The sequence below is a fragment of the Canis lupus genome, chromosome 2 (genome assembly GCF_011100685.1).
Source record: "Canis lupus familiaris isolate Mischka breed German Shepherd chromosome 2, alternate assembly UU_Cfam_GSD_1.0, whole genome shotgun sequence".
NCBI classification, from domain to species: Eukaryota; Metazoa; Chordata; class Mammalia; order Carnivora; family Canidae; genus Canis; species Canis lupus.
In genome coordinates, this window is record NC_049223.1 from 80,586,930 (window position 1) to 80,610,701 (window position 23,772).

General features: G+C 57.5%; 1 protein-coding gene and 1 non-coding gene across 2 annotated transcripts in view; both read left to right on the forward strand.

Annotated features, from left to right (window-relative positions):
• Positions 1-1,445: 1,445 nt before the first annotated feature.
• Positions 1,446-23,772, forward strand: part of PADI2 (peptidyl arginine deiminase 2) — a 44,451-nt gene continuing 22,124 nt past the window's right edge. Inside the window, exons 1-5 of the mRNA XM_038531833.1 lie at positions 1,446-1,665; positions 14,113-14,296; positions 15,277-15,349; positions 21,351-21,412; positions 23,451-23,568. Coding sequence (XP_038387761.1) covers positions 1,574-1,665; positions 14,113-14,296; positions 15,277-15,349; positions 21,351-21,412; positions 23,451-23,568 — 529 coding nt within the window. The 5' untranslated portion in view covers positions 1,446-1,573. The remainder of the gene's footprint in view (positions 1,666-14,112; positions 14,297-15,276; positions 15,350-21,350; positions 21,413-23,450; positions 23,569-23,772) is intronic.
• On the forward strand, positions 9,095-9,220 carry LOC119870554. The gene has a single exon (XR_005356224.1). It is a non-coding gene; the product is annotated as a small nucleolar RNA SNORA72 (small nucleolar RNA).

Genomic DNA, 23,772 nt, shown 5'->3' on the forward strand with positions numbered 1-23,772 from the left:
TGGGGGGGACCCTCAGAGCCAGCTCCAGGGTGCACACGTTTTTGCCTCTTTGGCAGGTAACTATGCTCGAGCTGCCTCCTGATGGATGGTGCACTCACTTGGCACTGCCAGGAGCCCTTCAAAATTTACCAGCGTCTCCCTGGGTCTGTGAGCCTTTGTGGGCGGGTGCCCCGCCCCCAGCCCAACTCAGACCTTCCCCTTTGTCTACCCACATTCCTCCCAGATCCTGGCACCCACCAGCAGCTGGGCTCATCACCACCTCCTAATTTGGGCCTCCTCAAAAGGCCACTGGGGTCAGAGGCTGGGTGTGTCTCAGCCCCGGGGAACTTGTGAGCCTCCACCCTGCACCGCCCCCCAGGGCTCCTATTCCCCCAGCAAGCTTACCCCCTTCTGAAACATGCACCCCCCTCCAGCCTGCCCCCACCCCGTCCTTCTTGTAACCTGTCCCCTTACCCATCCCAGTCCACCGTCCACCCCCCGGCTCCTGTCCCCTCTACAGAGGACCACTTACTCACACCTGGTTGAATTATCTAACTAGGCCCTGGCTTAGCTTTAGGGCTGGAAAGGTCTGAGACGGGGGTGGGGACCGAACCCACTGGATGTCACCTTGTACCCCCCAAAACACAAACTGGCCCCTGCAGTGGCACCCTCCTTTACCCAGTGGCCCAAGCCAGAACGGGTTTCCTCACTGTCCATCCCCAGAACATCCATATTCAGTCCACAAACGCTGCTCCCATCAATGCCCTCCTCGCCAGCGGCCTCCAGCCCCCCCCCCCGGCCCCAGGGGCTCCTCCATCTTCCACAGCCAGGATGGCCCTTCTCACCCCCACACCTGACCACTCCTGGTGGAAGAAGCGCCCCACCCCGCGAGGCCCTGGCTGGGCATTCTGACCCTGGAGGCTGCTGGGTGCCCCTGCCAACCCCTCCGTCCCCAGTCCTCACCCTAACCCTGGTGGGTGGTTGGGGGTGCAGGGGACCTCAGCCTGTATCTGGCTTCCTGGCCACGCCCTCTGCTCCCGTGCCCTTACTTTGCCAACGCCCCGTTAGGGAAGGCTCAGGTCGGGACCCCAGGCTGGGCGCCCATCCCCCACCGCCCTGGGCTCCCATCGCTTCCCGTCCCCGCCCCACCGCCGCTGCACGATCCGCCCTGAAAAGCTGGGGGCGCCCGGAGGGGGCAGTGGCCCTGCGTCCTGGGCCCGGTGGCCGGGAGCCCACGGCAAGGGAGCCGAGGGAGCGAAGCAACCGAGGGAGGGAGGGAGGGAGGAAATTGGCAACCGCCGACCTCACCCGGGTCGCGGGCGGGCGGGGGCGGGGCGGGGGGCGCGGGCGGGAAGCGAGGGGCGTGGCCACGCTTGACGGACGGGCCCGCGGCCCACTGCGCGAGGAGGCCGCCCGCCCGCCCCGCCCCCCGGCCCTAGATAAGGCGGAGCGCGGGGCCGCCGCCGCGGGAGTGGGCGCACCTGTGCGGCAGGTGCTCCGGCAGGTGCCCCGGCGGGACCCGACCCCGACCCGACCCCGACCCGACCCCGACCCCGACCCCGACCAGCGAGGCCCGGCTCTGCGCTGCGGGAAGATGCTGCGCGAGAGGACCGTGCGGCTGCAGTACGGGAGCCGCGTCGAGGCGGTGTACGTGCTGGGTACCTACCTCTGGACGGATGTGTACAGGTGAGCGGGGGCCCGCCGCGGCCCGACACCCCCCTCTCGGCCCCAGAAACCCGGAGGCCCTCCTCGGGGCTGGGGACGCGACCGCCTTCCTCCAGCGCCAGCTGCTCCTCATCCCGAGGCCCCTGCACCCAGAAATCCTAAGACACCCAGAAACCTGGCCGCCCCCACACTGGCAGCCTCCCCGAAATCCTGAGACCCTGACACAGACCCAGCTCCGTCGTCTCTCCTTTCCCAGAGCCCCTCCCCTGGACCCCAGTCTTCCCTGGGCTGACCCTCCCCAGGCCCTCTCCCAGGACACCCCAGGGGACCCCTGCTCTTCCCCCTTCCTCTCCCCTCCACCCTCCCCCTCCCCTCAGACCCTTCTGACTCACCACCCACCTCAGATGAGCTTCCTCCAGGATTTGCCCGGATGCGGGCTGGGGCCAGGCCAGAGGGGAGCTGCCCTGGGGCGGGATCTGGCCCTGGGGGATACTCAGGCTCCAATTTCGCCCAGTGGGGGCTGCTGCTGGTGGCCTGTCCCCAGGCTCTGGCTGTGAGCTGCTTGTCCCCGAATGCCTTCCCCTGACTTCACCCTGGGGCTGGGGAGGACTTTGATATGCCAGGCTGGAGGGTGCAGAGGCAGGGTCTTTGGCAGAAGGCCGCCCCTGACTCTGGACCCTGTTTCCTCCCCCTCTTCTCTTGCGCCCAAACTTTGGTGGAGTGTAGGATTTCTGATGCGGAGGCAGGACACAGGGTGGGGGAATTGAGGTCATGCCCCTCCCCGCTGCCCCCGGCACCCAGGAAGCGGGCAAGTCAGTGGTCCACCGCCGGTATTCTGTGGGGCATCCTTGCGAAGGTGTGGCTGGTGTGAGTAAAGGGGTGCAGAGGGTCCCCACAGGATCATGAACATTCGATCAGAGCATGTGAAATGCTCCCCCTTGCCAGAGGGGGAGGGGTCAGTGCTGACGAGGGGAGCATTCAGGACTCTCAGGTGGGATCCCATGCTGATACCCTTGGGCAGCTCCCCTAAGCTCTCTGTGCCTTGAGCTGAGCTGGAGGTGCCAACGTGGCTTATCGTTTCCAAGTCATTCTGTCATCTGGAGCACAGCTGCCTCCCCCAGGCCCTCACCAAATCCCATCCCCGTGTCTTCTCACACACCCTCCCCAGCCCATCCTCTCTGTCACCTCCTGTGGCCCTGGCAGCCCTGCCCAGCCAGTCTCCTGCCACCTTTTCAGCAGGCACTGGCCATGCCGATACCATTAGGCCCCAGCCTCCTGTGAGGGCAAAGGGCCCTGTCACCACACAGACCAGGGACCCTCTCTGCTCATCTGCCCTTGGCCTCAGTCGTCCACATGGAAACCTCAAATGTGGTTTCTGAGGGTCCTAACACAGCAGGGGAGTGTGGTCCAGACCTCTCTTCCCCACCCCCAGTCCTAAACTGGGCACTGCCAGGGAGTGGGCTGGGAGCCAGTGCACTCAGGTCTGTAAGCCTCAGCTGTCCCTATACCCGCCTGTTTGTTCACTGGGGCATTTTTGCTGCAGCCCGAACTGCTGGCATGGTGCCTCCAGTGGGGGGATGGGGAGAAAAGAGGGGGGCCGGGCTCGGGCCTCCTGCCCTCCCCTGTCCTGGCAGAGAGAGGCCCAGCCCCAGCAGGGGCACTGAGCGAGGAGGTGTGGACTCACCCTCCCTCTGGCAGGGGGCAGAGGTGTGATGATCCCTTTGTCCTTTCTCAAGAAAGCGGCCACTGCCACCACGACCCACATCTCCCAGCTGCGCTTCACTGAAGACTCCACCACCCCCAAGAGAAGGAGCGCAGTGTAGACCAGCACTGTCCAGCAGAAAGAGAGTGCCAGCCACAAACAGAGCCACTTGTGTAAATTTTAATTTTCTAGCAGCCACATTTTTTAGGATTAAAATATTTGAAATTAATTTCCATAGTATATTTTATTTAAACCAGTATATCCAAAAATACTAGCGTTCCGATATATAATCAATATAAAGATGATTAATGAGATAGTTCACATTGTCTTTTTCATACTAAGCCTTTGAAATTCAACATGTATTTTATACTTACGGCACATCTCCAGGCAGATTCGCTGAATTTTAGCGTGATATCCACATGTCCTGAACAGGACAGGCCTAGAGCAGGGGTTCTGACCCCGGCGCTACTGCATTTGGAGCCAGATAATCCTCTGTCATGGGGGGCTGTCCTGGGCCTTGTACAGTGTTTAGCGTCAGCCCTGGCTTCCCACCCCCAGATGCCAGGAGCAGCCCCCCTGCCATCGGACACCTGGCAGGAGGACAAAATCACCACCCGTTGAGAGCCACTGGTCTATTAGAAGGAAGCGTCTTCCAGAACGAAGGAGACGGGACTGTGACTGCTCCTGTCGCCGCTGGCATCTGTAGCAGTAAGAGCTAGCGTCAGTATTAATAATAGCAGGGATAGTAGTGAGCACTTAGAAACCAGACGCCTTATCTTGTGTCTTCCTCACCACAGACCTTGGGGGTCACGCTGAGATTATCCCATATTGTAGATGGGGAAGCAAGGCTCAGAGAAGTGAGACTAGTGCCCCCATGTCACACAGGACTCGGGCCCAGATCTGACTCAGAACCCATGCTCTTTTAATTTTTTTTTTTAAGATTTTGTTCATTTATTCATGAGAGATGCAGAGAGAGAGGCAGAGACACGGGCAGAGGGAGAAACAGGTTCCCTGCAGGGAGCCCGACCTGGGACTCGATCCCAGGTCTCCAGGATCAGGCCCCGGGCCAAGGGCTCAACCACTGAGCCACCCAGGCACCCCAGAGCCCACGCTCTTAACCTCCACTGTGTGACTTTAAAATTAGCAAGTTGAACAGGGTGACCCTCTCGGCCGGCCTGCGTCTCTTGCACCCTCCATTGCCCATACTCGCTTCCCCCACCCCCTTTCAGCCCCGCACTTCCCACGGAGTCCTTTGGACCCAGGCACAGGTTCCAACTGTAGACCCCACATGATGCCCCCCGGGGTCTCCGACAAGGCCTGGTGGACCCTATGCCCTGTTAGTAAGGGAGTATATTTGGCCTCTTCACCTCCCGAGTGAGTGAACAGATGTCAGCACCCACCCCCCCTCCTTCCCAAGGGCGTGGGCCGCCTTTCCTGAGATGCACACATGACTCCCCGTCCTGCAGCCCAGGGGGGACCTCGCCTGCCCCGTTCCTCAGCAGACCGTCTGGTGGGTCTCCTGAGTCACACCGGCCCCTTGGGGGAGATGCCCCAACCTGGGCACATTCTGAGGGCTAGTTTCCAGTAAACTATGAGTAAATTCACAGAAAAAAAGGAAGTCAGGATTTTTTTTTTTTTTCTCTAGACATTTACTTTGTGACAGTTGTTAAAGGTACTTGCTGTTTCCTTCCCCCAAGCATCTTAGATCTGGCACATGTACGCCTTGCCTAACGCCGCCATCTCCCCCGACGGTCCCTTTACCTGGCAGCTGCTTCCTCCCTGGGGCTGGCCCAGGTCCCTATCTGATTTAGGCTTGAAGCTGGAGGGGGCGCAGCACGAGTGGCTTCTCCCTGCTGGCTTCACCCTCCTTTCTCCCCTTTGGTTTCTCTGCGGAGACACCCCCAGAGCCGGGAGGGATCGGAGGAAGGGCAGCCTTGGAGTCAAGTTACGGGGGCGATCACTCTGTGCCTGACTGTCCCACTGACCCACAAACGGGCCCGTGAAGACAGCTTCTCCTGTCCCTCCCTTGGTTTGTGCATCTGCCCAGGGGGGAGTGAGAGGTGTCCCCTTCTGTCTGGTGGAGAAAGGTCAGGATCTCTTTCCTAAAGTCTGCAGGAGCTTCAGGGCACGGATGACCTTCACGGTTGTCTCTTGCCTCTGCACAGCATTTTCCTGGTGACACTTGACCTCAGGATGAGATGGGAGGTGGGAGTGATCCCCCCCCCCCCCGCCCCCGGGATGCCCCGAGGCAGAGGCTGACCAGCCATTTTTCCTGACTGGGTTTCGCCCATCACTTTCTGGCAACAGATGGGAAGAGGGTATCAGGGCAGGAGGAGCGGGCTTAGGAAAATGCTGGGAAAACGGGGAGGAGGACAGATACGTACCCCACCTTTGGGAAGAGCCTGGAGAATCAAAATTCACCATCTAACTCCCTGGACTCCTCTTAGACTTCTTCCCTGTCCCTTGGTTGGTGTGAGTATTTTAGAAAGCATCCTTAGGAGAATGATGATTGGGGGGGGGGGGGTCTGTGATCCCGTTAGAAGCATTAGAGAAGTGGGTGCCATGGTGTCCCCCTTCCCGGAGAGGGCCAGCCCCTGCCTCACCGATCCCATCTCTCACTGACTACCCTGCACACACTCCATTCTGGCCACATGGTGGATGCTGTTAGCACTTGAGTGGTCAAGCTCATTCGTGCCACAGGACCTTTGTATGTGCTCGTCCCTCTGCCTGGAGTACTATTCCTCAGACTCCTGCAAGCCTGACCTTTCATCCATCAAGGCTTAGCGCAGACGTCAGCCCCTCTGAGCAGCATTCGTCACTACCCTCGTTTCGTGGTGCCCTACCTCACGGCCCAGGCACTCCACCTCTGTACCATTTTTCCTCCTTGCAGATCTTATTTACTTACTATTACTCGCTCGCGTTTACTGAACAGTTATTCTGTCCCAGACTGCCTTCCTAACGCCCTCTGTGCTCATCTCACGTGCATTTAATAATTTACATGTGTTTAGACCTCACAACAATTTTATGCCCCCTTAATTGGGGAAACTGAGATAAAGAATGTTTGTCCAAGTTGACACAGCAGGTAAATGGTGGCAGTGCCGGGCCCGGGCCCCTGACCACTCTGCCAGGCTGCCTTCTGGGACTTATGTTGGGGGTGTGTCCCCCTCCACGCCCGCTGCCCTCCCTGTTCCCATATACCTCCAGCCCTCAAGTCAATGAAGGGCTCCTTCATTGAATGAATGGATGGAGGTGGCCAGTGATGCATGTAGATTGGCCTCTCACTGGGCTGAGCTCTCCACCCCCAGCCTCAAGGGATGAGCACTGTCGGACTGGCCAGTGGAAGGTCAAAGGCATGTGGCTGAGCTTGGCCAGAGTGGCGCTTGCTCCTGAGAGAATGACGGTGGGAGGAATCAGGCCAGGTCAGGTGGCCTCATAAATTAGGGCAGCACCCAGCGCTCTCAACCCTAAAAAGGAGGTCTTGCCAGGAGCTGTTCCTCGGCTCTGGTTTCGGGCTGGTTCCTGGGGAGTGACAGGGTCCTAAGGAGGACCCAGTACCCTGTGTGTCAAGCCCCCAGCCACTTGCAGAGCTGGGGTTCCCGAGAGCCTTCCGTTCCTGCCCAGAGGGCCCTGCATCAGGTGGGGAGCACGGTGGCAGAGGCTCACCACTGTGTCACCCCGCAGCTGGTGACACCTGTGAGACCGTGAGAGTGGCCAGTTTTCAGAGGCAGCGCTGCCTGCCCACTGTGCCAGGCTCCGTGGCCAGGCTGTGATGGGCTCAAGCCTGCCTATCTAGGTCACTCACCCAAGCCTTTGGTGTCCCTCCTCTGGGCCCCTGACCCCACCTCCAAAATAAGTAGGGGGCTCTACAGGCTCCTAAGGGCTTCTCATTTGCTCCGCTCCTGAGCCAGGCCCAACATCCCCGCACCTTCCAGTAGAGGACCTTTAGGGAAGACTGTAAGGTCTGGATCCTCCCCCAGGAAGGCAGCAGCCAGACTGGGATGGAGCTCAGAGAGCTTGAGTTTACCTCACGCGCTGCCCCTACTGTCTCTGAGACGTGGACCAGGTGCTCACTCTCTGCAGCTCTCAAGCTCTCAACATGCTCATCTGTAGAAGGGGATGATATTGATACAGACCTCATGGGGTTTCAAAAGGATAGCTTGAGATCGGGTGGCCCTGGCACATGCTAAATCCTCAGAAAGTCATTATCGTGAATTCGTATTGGGCTTATTGTAACATTATTAAAACAATAATGAGCTTTGGCTTCAAAGCATCCATAACACTCATGGGAGAGAAATGTTGAACCTTTGTTTTAGGGGCCGTTAAAAGCACCAACAAAGGGGAGGGAGGGAGGAGTCCTGGCTGCTGGGATCAGGGAAGACTTCCTGGAGGAGGTGGCAACTGAGCTGTAAGGAGGGACAGGGGTTCACGGTGTGACCAGGTCATTCCACGCGGGAGCAGAGGTACCTGGCAGGGCAGTTGGGACACACGGGAGCAGAAAGGGCACAGACTCAGTGGCCTACAGTGTAGGGCTGAGAGTCAGTGAGCTCAAACCAGGGCTTCGACTGCCAGGCTCGCGTGTTAGACTTTGTTACACAGGCGGCGGGGGGTTACTGAAGGTGTCCGGGGAGGGAGTGACCGCAGATTAGATTGTTTCTGCCGTAAGGAGACGGGCAGCTGGAAGCCTGGTGTGAGAGGCGGCTGAGGTCACCAGGCAGAGAAGGGGGGCCGGCTGAAGATAGCCGCATCCCCCGTCCAGGGCAGCTACCCACCTCAGGGCTCCAGCCCCCATCCTGCCAAGTTGAGGCTTTGCCTTCCTCCCCTCATCCCTCCCCTTGAGGGTGCTCGCCATGGGCCTGCATGCCAGGTTGGCACCCACGAACCCCCTCAGACTCCTGCAAAGACCCGAGGGCAGGATGTCACACCCAGGCTGCCAGGAGCTGGGTTCACTGGGGGAGGCGGGGTGATCCCTGGCTGGTGTTAACGAGGCCCGGGACAGATGGATAAGCCGAGAGGGCCAGGCGCCAGCTAGGAGCAGACACGTCATGCCCTCAAGTCTGCGGCTGAGTGGGCACCCCAGCCCCGCGAGGCCAAGCTGGTGACCCTCACCACCGAGTGAGTGAAGACCGGAGAGGCCGACTGGCTCCCCAGAGGCCATGGGACATGTGCGGGGCTGAGCAGATGTTAGATCACAGAGCCTGTTCCCTTGGGCCAGACTCAGTAAACATCCTCTTCTACCCTGACACTGCTTTCCAGTCTTGCTCAAAGCGCCTGTGTTTGACACCAACCAACTGGCCGTTTCTGTCCATTTCCATGGCCACCACCGCATCCCATGCCACTGTCATGACTCACCCGGACGCTGCGGTCACCTTCGCCCTCAGTCCCCCACTTCCAGTGTTGCTCTCCTGAAATGCATGCCCCACCCTGCACCTGGGTGATCTGCCTGCAGTGCAGAAACAACCATGCCCCCCCGCCCCCAAAAAAAGTCCAGAAGCCTTCAGTGCCCTCAGGTGGAAAGGCCAGCTCCCCGCCACGAGCCGAGTCCTCTCCTCCTGCCACTTCCTTCCCCCTTGCTCACCTACTGCGGCCACACCGATCCCCGCTGCCTCCAACGCCCCGGGCTGATGTCCACCTCGGCCCCCACCCAGGCTGTCCCTGCTGCCTGGAAATCTCTGCTCCTCTTCCTCCTCTCTTTGTCCAATTCGCTGGTTCTCAAACTACGGTCCCTGGACCAGCAACATCAGCAGCAGCAGGAGCACCTGGGAACTTGTTAGAAACACAGTTTCCAGACTAAATGTTCGCTATGTTAAGACCGTGCGTGTGTCGCCGGTTCTCGTTCCCTCCCTAGGCCGGGTTTTATAAATGCTGGTGATACACCAACTCTGACTTATATCGAGCTTCTTCTGTGGGAAGTTGTCTATGATTCCAGGTATCCGATCACCCTCGAGAAATGATAGCACGTTTGGGGTCATAACTTTTGAAGGTAACCGTTGTTAATTTGCCATCAAATGAGTTACAAAACCGAGAAAAGAAAGGAACGCGGTTTCATTCCATAATGTGGATATATAGCAAGTCATCATGCTGGACACTTTAAATATATATAATTATATTTGTCGATTGTTCCTCTGCAAATCTAGGGGAGAAAAAGAAATGTAAACCACGTGTCTCAGGCTCCGCCCCAGAGCAGCGAGTCAGAGACAGGATGGTCCCACAACCTGTATTTTACGAGGCCCTTAAGGTAATGCTGATGCACGCTCCAAATCTAAGATCCACTGGTCTAGCTAATTCTTGCTGTCCTTCAGAGTCCAGGGTTAGACCTCAGCTCCAGTGCCACCTCCTCCAGGAAGCCCTCCTTGACCTGCAGGCCAGGGCTTCAAGGCACTCCCTGCTTCTATAGTAGAGCCATTCTCACAGCCAAAGCCGCATTGTCATCCGCTGTGTAGTCCACTGAACGTCTCTCTCTTCCCCTAGAACACGTGCTCCGTGGGCCCGGGGAGCCGGTTCTCTTGGGCCTGGCACATAGTAAGTGCTCCGTCAGTAGGTGTTGAGGGCGTGAGTGACCACATGAGCAAGCCCTGCTCTCCCCGCCCTTCCTTCAGCCAATGCTTGTACTCGCCCTGGGCCTGGACTGGGCCGGAGGCTGAAAGAGAAAAAAGAGACAACCCCCACCTTCTGGGATCCAACAGCCACAAGGGGAAAAAAAACACGGATGGAGACAAGTGGATTGAGCTGGGTCTTTTATGAGGGCTGGTCGCTGCCCGGTAGAGAAGTCAGGGGAAAGGACAGAGGGAACCACCTGTGCAGAGTGTACAGTGAGCTGGAGCAGCGTCGGGGGGGATGAGGCTGGAGGGTGAAGCTGAGGCCCAGTGGCTGAATGTCACCGGACGGGCACCAGTGTCTGCTGTATCGGCTGGCACCAGGAGTTACTGAGTGTTTTCAAGCCAACAAGCAATCGGGTTTCATTTTTCTTGATCCTTCTAGTAATACGGTTTGGGAAACCAGGAAGGATGGGATCCATCGTTCATTCGTTTCCCCCAAGTCTGTATGGAGCGTGGCCCTGTCCTGGGCTCTGGGAACCATGTGGTCCCAGGGACCGGCAGCCTGTCCTGTGCACAGTATCTTCAGCAGCCATGGCCACTGTCACGGCCCCTGCCTGTGTCCCCGCTGGCTCCCTCGATACCATCCTGGACCCCCTCCCTGCAGCCTCCAGGGACAGTCGAGGTGCCCCCGCCCCTGGCTCTCCGGTTTCTGGGGGATGAGTCCTGAGAGGTTCTTCCCGGGAGGCCTCTGGCAGGCTCCGCAGGGGACAATGGTGCCTTTGTTGCTTCTGCTAGAGCCGCCCCAAGGAGAGCTGTTTGCTCTGCTCAGAGCAGGGCTGGAGCTGGGGTAGGAGGGTGTGGGGCCCCGGAGCTCCCATGTGGACCAGACGCTAACCCCCGGAGCCTCTGGGGCCTCCTCCAGGTTCTCGCTGCCGAGAGGAACACAGGTGACAGGAAGCATCATCTAGAGCCGCTACGGTCAGAGTCGAGTCTTAAGACTCATCCTGCCCTGCCTGCCAGCTTCTAGAGCATTTTTTTCTGAATAGAACTGTATGCAGAAACCCAATACATAAAACCAGGTGAAGTCCCAGTTAGGCGCTGCTGAAAGTGGAGGGGGGCCCAGGCAAGAGATCCCCAGCTTCTCCATGTCCCCCTCCTCAGCCCTGTGTCCGGGACCTGCCCCCTCTGAGCTGCCCGGGTACCAGCCACCACCCCTACCTGGTGCTGTGCCCCCATTTTACACTCGGTGAAACAGAGGGAAAGCGGCTTGCCCGAGGCCACCCAGCAAGTTGATGGTCAAAGCTGGGACTTCCACTAGAGAGGCCTGTTTCCCTGACCCGAGCCCACCCACCATTGCTCAGACTCGTGACTCTTCTGAAAGCCGTATTCCACCTGTAGCACTAATAACTTAACACTTTTCTTTACATCGACTCATATTTCATTACTTTAAGTGGAGATCTTATGGGGGTGGGGGTCTGGCTGGCTCAGTCAGAAGTGCATGTGACTCTTGATCTCAGGGTCATGAGTTCGAGCCCCACGTTGGGCACGGAGCCTCCTTTCAAAAATAAATAAATGGAGATCTTTTATCATTACCATAAGTGGCGATTCTTTACCAGTTGCCATAGAAGATAATACATTTAATAAATACATAAATCTCCTTTTTGATTGTGCATCTATGTGCCACCTGACAGCGTTCTATGCATGTCCCGTCTGGGCACTGCTGCCAGGCACTTCTAAAAGGCTCACCTCTATCCCGCTCAGCTCTGCCCTCTTTGTTGGGGGGTGTGTAATGTGGCCAGCCCTGTGCTCGACTCTGGAGGAGGAGAGATGGAAGGGGCCAGACCCTGGCCTTAGGGACTTGCACTCCAGAGGAGAGCAGGTACCCCATGGCAACACCCTAAGACTAAATGCAGCCCTTGCCCCATGAGGGATGAGGGATGAAGCCTGTAGGACAGCAGGTGGGTGGGTGGGTGTCTTCTAGGTCAGCAGAGGGACACTGAGAAGGTGCGAGGAGCACACTCCCATCTCCCTCAGCAGCTCAGTGGCAAAATTGGGCTCACACCCACATCTTATGGAAAAGTATCCCCAATCTAGGGTTTTACTGAGGCCCCACTTCTCCCAAAGATGGGTATGGACAAATGGCAGCCGACCACTGCCAACAAGTGTCCAGCCTCAGACCAGCCCCGTGGCCCCGTGATGGACTGAGAAGGGGGCAGACGGATGAGAAACAGAGTGGCCCTGAGCTTCTTTTTCAAGCTCCTCTCCCAGCCCCGGGTGTGGACTGTCAGGCCGCTGCCCACTCTCTCTACAGTGTCCCAGACCAGTGGGCTTTGCCAGCAGCCCCTGCAGCCTGTGGCCTGGGCCAGAGAGACCCTGCCTGACTCCCACCCATGGCCTTGGCCACCCCCGGGCTCTAACCAGCAGACCGCACTGCTGAATGTCTAGACCAGTGGTTCTCGAAGCATAGGCCTGGGCCAGCATCACCAACAGTTCCTAAAAACGGTAGAAACGCAAATTCTCAGGCCCCACTCCAGACCTACTGAATCTGAAACTCTGAGGAGGGGGCCAAGAATCTGCGGGGAGACGAGCCTTCCAGGTAATGCTCCTGAGCTTTGAGAACCACTGGTGTAAACCTCTCACCTGACCCCTGGCCACTGCTCACATCTTCAGCTGCCCCTGCCGAACCTCCGCCCTGCCGGCCAGACTCTCCAGGGAAAGGATCCACAAATCTCCGGCCTTAAAAAAGAAAGCCCTGGAGATTTAGACTGCACCCCCTCACGATTCTGATGCCTAATCATAGTGGAGAACTATTCTGGGACCCAGGAGCACCAGGCCCTCGGAAGAGCAGATGTGTCTTTGAGGCAGACATTTGTACCTATGTCTGAGTCCCAAATCCCATGAGAATCCCCCCTAAATCCCTCTGAGCCCTCTTTAGCCTCTGGAAATCTTCAGACCGGGGGGCTGGATTTAGCAAAACTGTCCGCCCTGGGCACCGTCCTCCCCCAGTCTCCCTGTCCTTCCTGTCACCTCCCCTATACCAATGTCCTGGGCAGTGGCAAACACCGTGGGCTGGGTGGCTTAAACAAAGAGATGTATTTCTCACAGTCCTGGAGCCTGGAAGTCTGAGGTCAGGGGCCCGCGTGGTCGGGTTGGGGTGGGAGCTCTTCCTGACTCTCAGGCGGTTGCTCTCCCACCTGCACTCGCTTGGCCTTCACCAGGGCGAAGGAGAAACATCTCTCTTCCCCTTCTTAGAAGGCGACCAGTCTTTTCAGATCGGACCTCGTGATCGTGACTTCATTTAACTCGACCTTCTGAAAGGCTTATCTGCACAAGCAATTGGGTCTGGGGTCAGGGCTTCGGCATGTGGATTTGGGAGTCACACACGTGCAGAGCAACCCAATCAGAGCAGCCCATTCCCCGCCCTGAAATCTTAATGGCTTCTCGAGAATTCCAAAGGTCACCAATGGATAGAAAACCACTCCAGAACCCCAAGGAATGACTCTCAGAGGGGGAGCTCTGAGCTGGGATAGAAAGTGTGGCAGGACGGAGGGATCCTGTGACAGAGCCAGCCCACCCTCGCCCCCTGAGGACCCAAGCTCCAGGCTCCTTTGCTGGGCAAAGCCAGCGCTTTGACGCCTGCCTCCTGCCCTTTAGCTGACTCTGGATCGGGGGTGGGCACTGCCTTTGGAGCAGATTCATTTCTTGGTCTGGGTCTCAATATCCACATGCTTAGGGCCCTACATGGCTGGCATCAGAAGCATGAGGGAGCCTGTTAAGAATTCAGATCCCTGGGGATCCCTGGGTGGCTCAGCAGTTTAGCATCTGCCTTCGGCTCAGGCCGTGATCCTGGGGTCCCGGGACCGAGTCCCAGATCGGGCTCCCCACAGACAGCCTGCTTCTCCCTCTGCCAGTGTCTCTGCCTCCCTCTCTGTGTGTCTCTCATGAATAAATAATTAAAATCTTAAAAAAAAAAAAAATTCAGATCCCAGGCCCTGCCCTCAAACATTGACTCAGTGGGTACAAGACTGGCCCAAGGAATCTCTACGGTTACCAAGCGCCCTCCCCCCTACCAGGCTATTGTGGTGCAGCTGGGTCCTTGGGGGTCCCCCAGACCTGACAACCCGGGAGGTCCCTGCAGTCCTACCCCCCCCAGGACTCTTTTGGGAGCCCCTTGTCCCACCTGCCCTTCGGTCCCCCACCCCATGACCCGCTCTCTCTGTCTCCCTACAGCGCGGCCCCAGCTGAGGCCCAGACCTTCAGCCTGAAGCACTCGGAGCGGGTGCGGGTGGAGGTGGTGCGCGATGGGGAGGCCGAGGAGGTGGCCACCAACGGCAAACAGCGCTGGCTTCTGTCGCCCAGCACCACGCTGCGGGTCACCATGAGCCAGGCCAGCACGGAGGCCAGCAGTGACAAGGTACCCTGGCCGGGGCGGTCCTCCGGGGGCCGCGGGAACCGGGGCCTGGGCTAGAGCAGCGCCGTCCGGTACAAACAGAGCGTGAGCCACACGTGTCAGTGCCAGGCTCCTCGTGGCCACACTGAAAGAACAGGAAGAAATGGGTGGGCTTCACCTTAGTATGAATTTTCCTTAGTCATGTCATGTATTTTCCTTAACTCGATATGTCACCATAGTATTCTTTGGACGTGATGCCAACATAAAAAAAAAAATTAATGAGCTAGTGTACGTTCTTTCTCATCCCAAGTCTGTATCACACTGAGGGCGCATCTCGAGTCAGATTTGCCACGTTTCTGTGCTCAGGTCCCACCTGTGGCTGGTGGCACCTGTCCTGGAAGCTCAGGGCCAGACCGTGGAATGACGGCGTCGTGGAAGGTTAAAGCTGAGGGCTGCTGAGTGATATATTAGAGTCACCAGAAGTTACAGCCCCGAATGTCCTTGGCCTCATCCTGTATTAAGTGGGGTGCTGAGTGCCCATGCAGCAGGGCAAGTGTGAAGCTGAGACATCTCTTCACCGGGTTCTCTAATTATGAACGTCACCCAGCGCCCCCTGGCAGGGATGGCACTGGCCATTATTCAAAGAAAACAACCTCAGCCCTGCCCCCTGGTTGCTCAGCAGGAGTGAGTCATATATTGTGGCAGATACCAGAGGGGGGTGGGGACCCCCCTAGGCAACAGAATGCACCAGGGGCTATAGGTAAGCAGTCAGGACCCTGCATGCCCTCTGAGAGGAGGGGAGCTCCCCATGTGTTGGATAATTTGGGAGAAGCAGCCCATCAACCCAGGAATGCTTCCTGGAGGAAAGGGTTTGGAGGTTTGGGGAGAACTGACTGGACAGGCTGGGAGGCATGAGTCAGGGAGGGTGGTCACTGCAGATCTTCCTGCCCGTGATCTGTGATCTCTACTCTTCTCTCCCTCCCAATGCGCCCCTCCCTGCCAAGGTCACTGTCAACTACTACGACGAGGAAGGGAGTATGCCCATTGACCAGGCTGGGCTCTTCCTCACGGCCGTTGGTAAGTTGGTGTGGCTGCGACCTGGGCGCCTTGCTCCCCAGGGGCTGGCACTGCTGCCCTTCTCAGCAGCACTTGGCCTGTTCTCAGTGCTGCAGGCCTGGCACTCGGAGCTTCCTCTGAATAATGCAGGACTGCGAAGTGATGCCACACGTGCCCAGCCCTTGTGCACTGGGTTGAGGGGCATCCTGCAGGAGGAGGCATGCCCCGGTCTCCGGCACCTCACCCCAATGTCAGCATCCCTGCCCCAGGTTCTGGGGGCCACTGAGAAGAGAGAGCAAAGTCTGCTCCTCCCCTGCCTCTCCCCTGCAGCCTGGAGAAGCGCCTGCCTCTCATAGTGAGGGGAATGGCCTGTCTATAAAGTCTGCTCTGTCCCTGACAGTCCCAGCTACCCCCTTGCCTTCCCTAGACCCTGCCCTGGGAACACAGAGATGCAGCCTAGCTCCTCAACTTACGTAGTCCAAGCCTTTCATTTGGCATTGAGGACAGGGAGGCCCAGAGAGGTTTGGGAACTTGTCCAGGGTTGCACAGCAACTCCCTGGCAGGTTGAGTCCAGAGCTCGGGATTACTCCCTGCCCAGGGTCTTTCCATCTGCATAGCACTCCCCTGCCTGCCTGGGTGCCAGGGCACTTGGTGTGTGGACTCTTCTACAATGGAGATATTACTTTTATATATATATATATATTTTTTTTTTAATTGTATAATGTTTAAACCAGGAGGACAGGAAGAGGAGAAACACTTAACTTTTCTGGAGCACCTACAATGTGCCAGGCACCAATACTTTACTGTCCCCATCTCAATCTACTCTTCCAGCCATCCCAAGGATAGACTGGGGGGGGTGGGGATCTCAGAACTTCCCCCCCAGAAAACCACTAATTCCCAATATGAGCCTTTAGCCACCAAAGTAGGCTCAAGGGCAATGCTCCTCCACTCCTCAGCTGCCTCCCCAGTGGGCTTGTTTCCTGGCCACCCTGATCGTCTTTCTGCACCAAGGGAGCACCCACCTCGGGACACCCTCAGGGAGCCCCAGGAGATGAGCACCAAAGCCTCCCGAGTCACAGTGGAAGGCTGGCACGTGTGTACACCTCCCATGCACACGCGGCCCCCGGGTCGTCTCAGATGACTGGCCCTGAGGAAACCCAATCCCACAGAGACAGGGACACCTGAGGACATAAACAAGAAGGGCAGCGGCCAGAGACCTGTTCAGTGAGGGGGTCCCAGAGAGCTGACTCCACCATTAGCGAGCCTTCCACCAAAGCCAGGCAGACAGGATAGATGGCCAGACAGCACCCGGTGAGGAGGCCGGGACTGGACTCCCCCTCTCCTCTCAAGGACTGTGGGGCTTGTGCTCAGAGGGAGCAGCAGGGCTGAGACCCCAGAAGACACTAACTACGCTTCCAGATACTCAGGTTCCATGGACAGGTAAAATGTGCGCCCTCCCCCCCCCAACAAGCCAAATTTGGTGCTTGGCTAAAAAGGAAAAATATGAATAAAACAATTTGCCAACAACTATCACCACCATTCTAACATTTTCACACCTAAAAGTGGGCAGAGGAATAATTTCAGAATAAAAGACAGTCGTTTGCATCACAGACATAAAGTCCTGTGAAACGCCCCACCACCACCACCACCACCGCACTGAGCTTACGTTTCCTGTCCCACAAGGGATCCTGGTGGAATTTGGTTCCCCTAAGGGCCCCCTGGTCTGTGTGGGCCTCCAGGTCTTATCTTCCTTCAGGCATCGACCCCAGGGGCCTTGAGCCCGCACGTCCCGCATCCTCATCCCCCCCTTCACAGGGAGGGCACCTCAGAGGCAAGAACACCCCCAAGGCCCCGGGACGGTGGGGCTGCCCCCACCCGGGGACGTGTCTGAGTCCACGGAACCCTAGCTCTGTCCTGAGCCCCCACTGAGCAGAAAGAGCCCAGGCTGGGAAGTAGACAGAAATAAGTCTAAGTTCTGGCTCTGCCCCTCGGGCCACATTGTGACTGTCACCACCGTGAGCCCCTGGTCCCTCTTCTGTGCAGAGGGACTCATGGCAGCCTCGTGCACCGGGCTCCCAGGGATCCGATGGGAGGGTGCGTGCATGGCATGGAGTAGATGCTCCATCAATACTTGCTCTTTTCTCCTTTCTGCTTTTGGAGAGCCACATTGTCCCTCTGCCTGGGCAAAGTTGAAGAACCCCATTGTCCCTCAGTCTTCCTTGTGGAATTTGGGAACAAACTCATGGTGCCCTTGGCCAGACCGGGCCCCAGGGCTTGGCTCCCAGTCCCACCAAGGACGTGCTATGTGACTTACCAAGTAGCCCAGCCCTCGGGACCTCACTTTCGCCCAGCTGTAGAATGAGGGCTTTGAGCCCGTTGGTCCCTCATGGCCTTCAGGACTCCAGGTAAGGCTGATTCGCAAAGCCCTCCCTATTAAGGGGACTGCAGGAGAGGACAAATGGAAGCGGGAAGAATGGTCTCACCCTCTTTGCTGGGTCCTGGCAACAGGGGCAGGACATGAGCCCTGAGACCTCATTCCTTGGGCCCCCTCCCCAGGGCCTAGGATCATTGCCCCAGTTGGCCGTGGGGGAGAAAGTCCTTCCTCCCCACCACACCCCAAGCTGCCTGGTTACGTAAGAAGGCCAGGCACCCTGCCACTGTCCATGGGGGCCGGTGGCCTGCCAAAATGCTTCTGCCCCTGTGTCAAGCCTGAAGCCTTGGTGTCTAGATTCTCAGGCTACCTTGAACTCAATCCCAGTGACATTTCCCATAAATCTGCCCCACACCCCAGGTGCCACCCGACACCTTGGGGCTATTCTGGGGAGCCGAGGTAGGATTCAGAGCCTCTGGGAAATGTCGTCTGGGGCCCAGATGCCCTGAAAAAGCTGTCCTGTCTCCTGCCCCGCAGGGAAGACAGAGCTATCTCAAGAGGGCAGAGGTCTGGGTGGGTCATGACGGCCCTGTTCTCTGTCCCTACAAGGATCATCCCACTGAAATCTAGTTAAATTGTGAACATTGGAGGAAATTTTGAAGGGGAGAAGCCCTGGAGATTGGGCGGTGGGTGATGAGAGAGCCCAATTACGTAACGCCTGAATGTCATAACAGGAAGTCAGTGACACTTGTTTGAAGTCTATAAATCAAGGAAGAGCCATAAGAGTATTACTTAATATTATGGAGGTTGCCTCAGGCAGGTGAGAGGCTGGAATGGACAGGAAACTGCTATTTTTCTTTAGAAGCTGTTTGGTGCTATTTTATTTTATTTTATTTATTTATTTATTTATTTTGCATTACGTGCAAATATTCCAGCGATAAAATTTTTTAATTGAAGGGATTTATCATGAGGTGAAGCACAATCAAGTGCTTATATTTTTTTTTAAATGCCACAACAAATCCAGTTTTTATTTATTTATTTATGATAGTCACAGAGAGAGAGAGAGGGGCAGAGACACAGGCAGAGGGAGAAGCAGGCTCCATGCAGGGAGCCCGACGTGGGACTCGATCCCGGGTCTCCAGGATCGCGCCCTGGGCCAAAGGCAGGCGCCAAACCGCTGTGCCACCCAGGGATCCCCAATCAAGTGCTTATAATTTCTCTCCTGTGATGCGCTGTTTTCACAGACCCACCACGGCCATGGTGTGGTGCCACTTTGACCTGGAGACAAAAGCCCCAGGGCTGCCAGGTGGGGATGTGGTCAGCTCCTCTGGGAACGGCCGTAAGGGGAGTAGGTCTTGGGTCTTCGGAGGCAGACTTGGGTTTTAGAAACAGCCCAAGGTGGGGATGAGCCTGGGTCAGTGGAGGAAACAGGCCAAGGTCAGGGGTCTAGAGTCAGAGGCCCAAGTGGGATGCCTGGCTCCGCACTCCCTGGGGACCCCGTGGTCACTTCCCTGCGGGGTGCCTCTGTCTCCTCATCTGTATGGCGAGGGTGGCTGGGTGGGTGGTGACTCCTCCCTGGCTGGTATGATTGAGAGGAGAATAGGAATGGGAAGTGCTCTGCCTCCGGCAAAGGGAACTGCACACACGGGGAGAGATTGTTATCTTGAAAAGCAAAGAAAGAGATTTCTTAGGGAACCCGGATCTGGGGCTGGTTCCCAGGGAGGAGCTTCGGGAAGCCAACCTCCCTGAAAGGCAGCATTCACTGGGGAGTGTCCAAGCTGCAAAGTTCGTGAAGGTGTAGAAGCCAAAATCAATACTGTTCCTCCTTCTGAGGCTTCAGTCTCTTAACAGCAGCTGGTGGTACCCCCTTCCCCGCTTTGTCCCGAGAATCCTTACCCTGCACCAGCCTCGGGTTATCAGCCCAATTTGCTGACAGGTGATGTCTCTGAGTCTGGGTTCGCTCACCTGTACAGTGGCAACAATAATATTTATCTCATAAGACTGGGGACCCCAGGGCATGCAGTGTACCCCGAATGCCCTCCCCTGGGTCCCCTGGGTCCCCCTGGGTCCCCATGCCTCCTGTGCTGCCTGGAACGCAGTGAATGCTCACGGGTGATCTGCTGTGTGATGCACACGGGATCAATGGGAGGCGCTTATCTAAATCAGCCCCTACCGCATCCAACTGACAGCAGAGCTGCAGAGGCGGGGACACCGGGGCGCTGCTTCTCTCAAGGACCGAGAACCCTGAGAGCTTCCCCCGTCCTGCCTCCTTCTAGACCCAGAAAAACCACATTCAGGGAATCAGGCTGTTGAGCAAAAGGGGGACTTGAGCATTATCCCCAGGGTGAGCCGCCTCAGGACGGGTGACATCAGTACCCTTTCTGTGCCAGGACCCTCCTCCCCGCCCGATCCGGGGACTGAGCACGCCTGCCAAGGGGACAGACCAGGAATGCATTCACTCCCACCCAGCTCCCGCCTCCGTCCAAGTCATGCTCAGCGTGAGGCCGAGCCCACGGGGCAGTCCCAGGACCTGGGCTCAGCTCACCCCATTGTGGGACACTCCCGCCACCTCAGGCCAGCTCTCCTGCCCAGCCCTGTTAGTCTCTAACTCCGGGGGCCATTTGGCCTCCCAGGGGACATTTGGCAACATCTGGAGACATTTTGGTTGTCACAATTGGGGGATGTTACTGGCATCTGGCAGGTAGAGGCCGGGGATGCTGTTAAACACCACAGGAGAGCTGCCGCAACAAAGGGTCCAGCTTGGAACGTCAATCGCACCTCCCGTTGCCATGAGTACACCTCCTCTAGCTAGGAAGGGCCCCATTGCGCAGGTGGACAGCTGGGGCTCAGAGAGGCTGTCTAACCTGCCCAAAGTCCCACAGCTTGTAAGCAGAAAACCAGCAGTAACAGTAAATCTTGGGCTCCTTTCACTGCCCTGCAGTTTCCACAAAACCTGTCCCCCCCCACCCCCGGGCAAGCCTGGGAATACCAAACACCCCTTCTTCTCCAAGAGAAGGAATAAACAGGGACCTCAGCCTGGATCCTCCATCTGACAGCCTGGCTTGCTCAGGCACCCTTAGATGGAGAGGGGTTGGAGACCCAGCTTCCCACCCAAAGCAGAACTGTTGGGAGGCGGGGGTTCTGGAAGAGATCACACCCCCATGCACACCACCTGGACAGACAGAAAAAAGGAGTCAGGAAATCCTCTGAAAGTTTTCAAAATAGGAGTTTCAGGGCAGGCAAATGCCCAGCATGGCCCAGGTCCACTACTGCTCCCCGTTCCCACAGGGCTCGTGACGTGGCCTCTCTGAGCCAAGGCTCCTGGATCTGTCTGGTGAGGCTCATGCCACCCACCACCCAGAACTTCCCACAGAACGGTGAAGTGTTGGGAGACCCCCGCCTACCCGGTAGCCCCTCTCAAGTCTATCAGCTGTGACATCTGCACAGTATCTGCCTATGTTCTGCATCAGCCACTGGGGTATTGGGACAGGGGTTTGGATAAGATGACCCTCAACAAGGCCCTCTCCTTCCAGGGACCGGGGGAATGTGGGAGCTGCACCCAGTCCCACAGGTGTTCCTCTTGGCCCTGGCCCTGGCCCTGCCCCACCTTGTCTGGCAGGCTCAACAACTCACCCATGTGTCTTTCCCCAGAGATCTCCCTGGATGTGGATGCAGACCGGGATGGTGTGGTGGAGAAGAACAACCCCAAAAAGGTACCAAACTACCAGGGCACATGGCCCTGGACTGGGGAGTCCTGGGGGGGCAGAGAGGCTCAGGAGGGAGGCTGCACGCAGCTGTTTTTCCTCCCACTAAGCACAGACAGCTCTCCTTTTACAGATGGGGAGACTGAGGCCCGGTGCAGGCTCCCACACCCAGCATGCCGGTGGCAGGGCCCACAGAGGAGCTGAGCTCCTTAGAGCAACGGCAGCAAAGCACCTCCCGGACTCTGTTCCCCCATCCACAGGATGGGACACGCAGTTCACAGAGCTGTCGGAAATAATAAATGTCCTGCCACAGAGGAGGTGCTGTCAAAGCATTTGCTCTCATTACTCTGCATTTTCTAAAAACTGTAAAACTGAATGAGAAGCAGAAGGTTGCACGCGTTGCTCTCAGTTCCAGGGATGTTATTTTTAAGGGTGCACACGCAGCCCCTCTCTTGTGTGATCCACCCATCCATTCATTCATCGTTCCTTCATCTGTTCCTGTGTTCACTCATTTATTCTCTCTTACCCTACATTCCACGCTCCCATCTTGCTCCCCCACAAAGGACCATTTTAATGGGTTTCGTGTGTTCCTTTCTGTCCTCATGATTCTTGCAAAACACACCGTGTGGCTGGCGCACCATTAACTTGTGTGGATAGCATTGTGTTCTGCATCCCATTCTCCTGGGTTCTTTCAACCTCGAGCCAGTTTTTAAGCTCCATTGGTTTTGCTCTGCGTACATCCTGTTTCTGTTTTCCATTTTCTGCCCGTCTGTATCCTTACCTTGTTGCCACGGGCCTATGCTACTCTCCTAATAACAACCTAAAGCCTGTTTTAAATTACATGTAGATGGATACTTGAAACAGTTAAATGAAAACAGCCCAGAGGGAAGCCTGGTCCTAGCAGCCAGCCCTAGACTGTCTGTACCAGGGGTGGGGGATTTCGCACCTGCTGGGGAGTCCCTTCTCCTCGGCTCCTCCATGGGACTCTGGCTTTTGGAGGCAGCCGGCTGCAAGGAGACCCCGGGTCTGTGTCCGTGGCCAAGCCACAAGGACTTGACCATGGAAGCCTCTGTGGAGCCCAGCCTCCCCTGAGGAGCTCTGCAGCCTTGGTGAAGTCACGCAATCCCTGTGGGCCTGAACTTTCTCAGACTCCCTCTATCTGGGTCTGTGAAGTTTCATATTTTCTCCACAATTGTCCCAAGTTCACCCCCAAATAGCACGTGTATGGTGCCCTAAATGTACCCCCAGGGCAGCTGCTCAGGGCTGGAGAATCAGAAAGGGATGGTGGGAAGAAGGGATGGTGAGGCCACGACCACAGGAGGACTGGGGTTGGCCGGGTGAAGGGAGACAGACCAGCTCCACGAGCGCAGGGACCTGTGAGGGAGGGCACAGGCCTGAGAGCCGGGGGCCAGCGAGCCGGGGCAGGTGGGAGGATGGACGGAGAGCCACCCGTCTTACCAGCCTTGCAGCCTGCAGTCAGGGATTGGGGTTTTATCCTAAGTCAACAGGGAGCCCCCGACAGAGCTTAACGCAGGAAAGGGACGTGATAACATGATCTGGTTGGAGCTTGTTCTATTACGGCCCTGGCTGCAGCATAGAGAATGGATCGCCTTGCAGGTCCCATTTGGAGCGCTCAGCATGTCTGGAAACAGCTGGGCGTCCGTCCGTCCAGACCTCTCCCCCTGATCCCCCCGGGGACTTCAGAGCCTGTCGTAGAATGTCGGCCTGTCCATTTCCCTGGCCGCCCTCCGTCTCCCTGCCTCCTCCCCCTCCAGGCACAGCGTCACCAGGCTGGACGTTCACGAATGCAGGGTCCGTTTTCGGAGCCCTGTGTCTCCCTCTGCCACCGCCACCCCCCCCCCCCCGCCCACCACCAGATGTGGGATTCTCGTCTGCCGAGTCATCCCTGCCCCGATGCGTGGTGGCTGCTCTTCATTCTCATCCTGGGGCTGTCTCTTTGGTGTCCTGGGGCGGGGATCTGCAGTGGGGCTGGGAATCAGCCAGCAGGTAGACAAGAAGGCGCTGACCCCTCTCCCTGGCGACGCAGGCATCCTGGACCTGGGGCCCCGAGGGCCAAGGGGCCATCCTGCTGGTGAACTGTGACCGAGACACACCCTGGCTGCCCAAGGAGGACCTGAACGATGAGAAGGTCTACAGCAAGGAAGGTGCCAGTGGGACCCACACTCGGGGTTGGGGGCAGGGAAGAGCAGTGGAAACACGCTCAGTCCTGGGCTGGCCCAAGGCTGAGGCAGGGGTGACCTTCGGTCTCCTGGGGATGGTGGACTCAGCTACCCACTCTTGGGGCGCCTCAGGGGCTCAGTCGGTTAAGCATCCAACTCTTGATTTCGGGTCAGATCATGATCTCAGGG